The 6338-nt window shown below is 36.2% G+C and overlaps 1 protein-coding gene across 1 annotated transcript; it reads left to right on the top strand.

The window, feature by feature from the left end:
• The first annotated feature begins 997 nt into the window (after window positions 1-997).
• LOC120079634 (importin subunit alpha-2-like) lies at window positions 998-6090 on the top strand. Its single transcript, XM_039033900.2, has 11 exons — window positions 998-1416; window positions 2178-2274; window positions 2352-2443; window positions 2532-2663; window positions 2927-3112; window positions 3333-3496; window positions 3574-3652; window positions 4836-4964; window positions 5058-5185; window positions 5273-5649; window positions 5731-6090. The coding sequence occupies exons 1-10, from the start codon at window positions 1207-1209 to the stop codon at window positions 5643-5645; spliced, it is 1590 nt and encodes a 529-aa protein (XP_038889828.1). The 5' UTR covers window positions 998-1206; the 3' UTR covers window positions 5646-5649; window positions 5731-6090.
• The last annotated feature ends 248 nt before the right edge of the window (window positions 6091-6338 follow it).

Below are 6338 nucleotides of genomic sequence, written 5' to 3'. Positions count from 1 at the left end.
TTTCTAGTGGACCCACAAATTTTAAAAAATGAACATATCATAAACCTATTAGATATAAAAATTGATAATATAGAGACACATTGAACACAAAATTAAAAGTTTAAAAACCCAATTAGACATCTTTTGAAAATTAGAAAATCTATCTTATATATACTTTATTGATCAAATAGTCACAAAATAGATCACCACTTGATCAAATATTTCCTATCTAACTTTATGGTGTTAGCTAAATTACAATTTATTCGCAAGTAAACAAATACAAGAACATACAATCGTACTAAAAAAGATAAAAATATGGTCTATTTTGTTTTTAAACATCATATACAAGTTTTTTGGTAATGTTTATCAGATTTTCTCAAAACACTCCATTTGATTCTAAGCAAAAATTTTACTTACATCCCATTCGTAGTTATTTGATTTTTATTTTTCAGCGTTCAATCTCTAAATTTTTTTGTTTTATTATATATTCTCTACCAATGTTTTTTAAAAATCAAGTAGAGTTTTGAAAACTAAAAATATTAATTTTTTAAATTTAGCTCAAAATTAAACTATTCTACTTAAGATAAAAATTGAAATGTATGGAGAGAAAATAATTTTAATTTAAAAAAAACGAAAACCCAAATGATTTCTAAATATAGTCTTGGTTTTTATATTTTAACTTGATTTTTTAAACGTTTTTTTAAAAAGAGTTAATAGAGCAAGAAAACTATAAGTAAAAGTAAAAGTAAAATAATGTTTAGTTTATAAATGTAATTTTAAAAAAACAGATATCTAATAAAACAAAATAGTTATTGAAGGATGTCCAAACTTCAATCTTAAGTATCAAAGTGGGACAGAGAAACAAAAACTTCAAAATTTGGGGATCTAAAGTCTAAAATAGTAATTTAAAATTTGTTAGAAAAGAAAAATTAAAATTTAACCTAATAATTAAAGTGTCAATTTTGTAATAATCTTCGAATCGAAGTCGATTTACATTTCCAGAGCCCGCTCTTTGAGCACGTCGATATAAATTCATGTGTAGGGTTCCCCAACGTTCACTATCGTCTCTCTCTCTCTCTCTTCAACTGTGAAACTCAAAACTAAAAGCTTCGTACCAAATTCTCCCTCTCTTCTTCTCCGGCGAACCAAATCCCTTAATCCTAATCGGAACATCGTAGATTTTCTCTACTAATCGGGGTTTGAGTTCGTCTCTCTGGTATTCAAACCATGTCGCTGAGACCCAACGAGAGGGCTGAGGTTCGGCGGAACCGGTACAAGGTTGCGGTGGATGCTGATGAAGGTCGGAGAAGAAGGGAGGACAATATGGTCGAGATTCGGAAGAATCGTAGAGAGGAGAGCCTGCAGAAGAAGAGGCGTGAGGGTCTTCAAGCCCAGCAACTGCAAACTTCCACTCACTCATCGGCAGTGGAAAAGAAGGTCAATCTCTAATTAGTTTAGTTTGTAATTGTGTTTTTCATGTCTGGATTCTCTGTTTACTTTTTTCCCCTGTGTTTTGGAGGTTGTGGTTTTGCTGTTTGAAGTTTGATTTTGATGGTGGTTTAGGGTTTTTCATTTGTGAGCTCGGGGGCGATCGTGTTTTGTTGAGTTAGTTTTCTGATAATTGAATTTTTGCTGCAAGGGAGTTTGATTCCGCTGAATTCATTTTGTGGAAATTGTGTAAGATCAGGCTGGTAGAGTTTTCATTTCGACTGCTGGGGAAGTGGGATTATGTTGTGTTCTATTGTAGCTGGTTTCCAGTTACATGTTGGGGTAATTGCTAGTTGAATTTCGACACTTAGTTATAGGCCTTCTAGTTAATTGAATTATCCAGAAAATTTGAGTTGGACGACTTGTCTCTTCAGTATTTCATCCGATCTTTATTCACTGGTATTGGCTTTGCAATCTGCAAGTCGAGTTTCTTTCTTACCCTTGTTGGAAAATTTGAAACCAATTTTGCTCCTGTTGTGGATGTAGTTGAACTGAACTATTCCTACTCGAACCATGTGATAGTTTTTGTTTGTGTTATTCAAATGTTAGCCTCGGTCAAGAATAGCGTTTTCTGTCCCGTAAAGATTTCCTTTTTTTTCTCCTTTACATCTGTAGCTGATTATGCAGAATCAGTTTGAACTTGAACTTTGAGTGAGTACTTTTGTTACTGGAAAATCATGTTTATTCATGTGAAAATGTTTTAAATGCAGTTGGAACATCTTCCGTCCATGGTTGCGGGTGTTTGGTCTGATGATGGCAATCTGCAACTTGAATCGACTACTCAGTTTAGGAAACTGCTTTCAATTGGTGAGTAATGTTTTGACATTGCACATTGTTGGGTTTGTTTTTTGATTGTTAGTAACCTTAATACACTTCTTCTTCAGAGCGTAGTCCCCCAATTGAAGAAGTTATACAGGCAGGAGTTGTTCCTCGTTTTGTTGAATTTCTAATGAGAGAGGATTTTCCACAACTTCAGGTTTGATACAGATTAGATTATGTACGATAACAGGTTTTGAAAGACGTGACAAAGTGATAAATGCTTGTTACATCAATATGTTATGTAGTTTGAAGCTGCTTGGGCTCTTACGAATATTGCTTCGGGAACATCAGAAAACACTAAGGTGGTTATCGATCACGGTGCTGTGCCAATATTTGTGAAACTTCTTGGTTCTCCAAGTGACGATGTCCGGGAGCAGGTAACCTTTTTGAGTTTATTTACATGGCCATGCCCATGGGACCTTTTCCCCACTCCTGAAATTATTATATACTTCCTAATCCTTTATTTTAGATCAAAATGTTTCCTCCTTTTCCATTAAAATGAGTTGCATCAGTTTTATTTAATTCTTGTGAAATGGAGAAGAAGTTCAGACTTCCTGTCCTAGAGATGTTATTAGTTGATTTTGGATAAGCAAGCATTTGTTATGTGGAATGCTCAATTATTTTCTCCTTCCATCTGCAGGCTGTTTGGGCATTAGGAAATGTTGCTGGAGATTCTTCAAGATGTCGTGATCTGGTTCTAGGTCATGGAGCATTGCTTCCTTTATTAGCACAGTTGAATGAGCAAGCTAAGCTTTCTATGCTGAGAAATGCTACCTGGACGCTATCAAATTTTTGCAGGGGCAAGCCACAGCCTGCTTTTGATCTGGTGGGTAATCAAGTATTTTGAGATTTGAAAGCTATATATGATCATAATTGCGTTTCGGATAAATCTAGTACTCCAACCCCCATTTTGTCCTTTTACTTATTTATGTATGTAGAAAGGTTTTCAAAGACTCGGTGGATATCCACTGACGGTTTGCTAGAAAGTATGAATGTATTAATTTTGTCTTGTCCATAGTAATAGTTGCATGCCATTTTTCTGGCAGGTCAAACCAGCACTTCCAGCTCTTGCACGTCTTATACATTCAAATGATGAAGAAGTTTTGACTGATGCTTGCTGGGCACTTTCATACCTTTCTGATGGTACGAACGACAAAATCCAAGCTGTTATTGAGGCAGGTGTTTGCCCTCGTCTCGTCGAGCTCTTAATGTAAGTGTACAATCATTAAGGGATGTTATATTTTTCATCTTTTAGAGATCTAGATTAGATGATCCATTATCTTCCAGGCATCCTGCTCCTTCAGTGCTCATTCCTGCCCTTCGAACTGTTGGAAACATCGTTACTGGTGATGATTTGCAAACTCAGGTAAGTGCTGTTTTGTTAATTTGGTCACATTAATTTGTAGATGCTTTATGGACATTTGACCTTAGTTCGCAATTTTGGTAGTAAGTTATAATTTCTTTCTATTTCCATCGAGATCATTTCCATCATTACTTTTTGCACATATATTATCCTGTGGAGAAATCAAATGAGGTTCCTTTTGTATGTTACCTCTTTGAACTTTGTTTTGGAAGTAACTTACGCACATTCTTTTGTGTAATCTGTGTGGAAGTTGATTTTGGATGCTCTGGGTTTTCCCAAAATTTAGCATAAAATATGGTTTTTATTATCCAGTTTGGGGGAGGGGCGGACTCTTTGGATGAATTCGGATTGCTTTCCACTGCCTTCACACTTGTCTCATAGCCTTGTGAATCCTCTCTTGTTGCAATTTCTCTCTTCATTCCCTCCCTAACATTCTTTACTTCTAACAATTTTCCTCCTAGATTCAAATCCATTTCTGAGATCAAACTGCTCTGTATCAATATGATAGTAAATTGAAATATTATGTAGTATCAAGAACTTCTAGTTTTAGAACATGAAAATACGATAAAATAATCCAACTAGCACGAGAAACTCCAGCTTACTTGAGGAGAATCAAACACGAACTATTGAAGTTAACCACTTACTAATGTACTCCTTAGCTTATGACTATGCCTTCAGTATCTTAAGAATATTAACATTTACCTTAAGATGTCTCAGAAGTTATCTTTGGAAGACTGCTTTATAGTTGTTCGTCCCTTCAGTGGTGGTAGAATAACAATTGCTGTAGTTGCACGTTTTGACATAGATATAGTTCACACTATGATGACATTTCAGGAATTATTTCTCATCGAAACAGTGATTTAACTAAGGGCTGCTTTCCATTGGGCTCATCTGAAAGTTTGTACTCTCATGCTTCGCTTTATCTTTCAATCGCTTTGTTTGGCTGTATGGACTATTTATAGTAATAAAAAGTGAAGCTAAAATTACAACTTGAAATAGTTGAATTTCATTATAGAGGTTTAGCTTTTGAGTTTGGTAGTCTGTAGAAACTAAAAGAGAAATTCCAATAGATTCCCTACAACTCTGATTAGTGATTAGTGTATGCTTGGACTCTAAAGCCTGCTTTTTGTAGACCAACTTGTCAATCTCTTTGAATCTCATTCATAAAGGTATTTTTCCTCCATAGGTTATTATCCAACATAATGCCCTACCCGGCCTGCTAAATTTATTGACTAATAATCATAAGAAGAGCATCAAGAAGGAGGCTTGCTGGACTATATCTAATATAACAGCCGGGAACAAGGCACAGATTCAGGTAAAACCACATATTCATCTTAACATGCCCAGTAATCTTTGATAGGGCAATGGATTGGTTTCAGTAATATGATCTTTCATTCTACTCCTCCAGGCCGTTATAGATGCAAATATAGTTGCTCCCCTTGTTCATCTGCTCCAAAATGCCGAATTTGATATTAAGAAAGAGGCTGCGTGGGCAATCTCAAATGCCACATCTGGAGGCTCTCATGATCAGATCAAGTATGGCGTTTATTACCCCCTAGGTTCCATATGTTAAAAAATGTATGTTTGAGGTTGCTAATGTCAGAGTGTTCTTCCTGGTGACAGGTACCTAGTAAATCAAGGGTGTATCAAACCTCTGTGCGATCTTCTTATATGCCCCGATCCAAGGATTGTCACGGTTTGTTTGGAAGGACTTGAAAATATCTTGAAGGTAGGAGAAGCTGAAAAGAACACAAGCGATACCGGAGGTGTTAATCTTTATGCTCAATTGATTGATGATGCTGAGGGGCTAGAGAAAATTGAGAATTTACAGAGTCATGACAACACTGAAATTTATGAGAAGGCAGTGAAGATCCTCGAAACCTACTGGTTGGAAGAGGAAGATGAGACTATGCCACCAGGTACTGCTTCCCAAGCTGGATTCAATTTTGGTGGGGATCGGCCTGTTGTACCATCCGGGGGATTCAACTTTGGCTAAGAAGGTATGCTCTATTTCCTTCTGTTCTATACTTGCAAGACTGGAGTCGATTGGTTTTATTTCACCATGCTCTTACTAATTGCAGGCTTTCCCTCGGGGATATTTTGAGAACATCTCCAGTCACATTGGGTCAGGTCAGGCGTGTTATGTCGTTGTTTGGCTAATGCTTATCCCAGTCTCAGTTGTTATTTTAGAGTGTCGGTGGACTGGGTCGGATGCTTTTTACATGAGTTGGGGATTGACTGGTGATGAGACAGTGGAATATATATACTATATCAATTATATAGTTTCCACAGATCTGAGAAATCGGAGCGATTTCGTTTGGCAAACTGTGATTTTTTATTGTTTTTTCTTAGTTGGTCTACTTGTCATAAACATGGAGTCTAAGCATTGTTTCCCCCCCCCCCCTTTTACACTATTAAAAGCTCTTATAATTTTTTGTTCATAGTTTTTCCAGAGAGTAACTTTTAGATTTATAGCAGATACCATTTTGGCTAGCCGGCGTCTATTTGTTATTTTAAACAAATGCAAGGAAGTTTTGGTACTATTTTCATTGATTCCTCTTTCGGCTACATGTCTCTTGAAAACCTTGATATTTCAAGCTTTTAGCCAAATTCTGCAGCTCGGACAATTTGATACATTTCACTCAACTGGGAGAAGGGAATAGGTATTTTAACATTTGATCCATAGGAT

Source organism: Benincasa hispida, chromosome 6, assembly GCF_027475165.1.
Source record: "Benincasa hispida cultivar pf3 chromosome 6, pf3_genome.v1.1, whole genome shotgun sequence".
Taxonomy (NCBI): domain Eukaryota; kingdom Viridiplantae; phylum Streptophyta; class Magnoliopsida; order Cucurbitales; family Cucurbitaceae; genus Benincasa; species Benincasa hispida.
The sequence above is the reverse complement of the archived record's forward strand: the minus strand, read 5'-3'. Positions and strand labels throughout refer to the sequence as shown.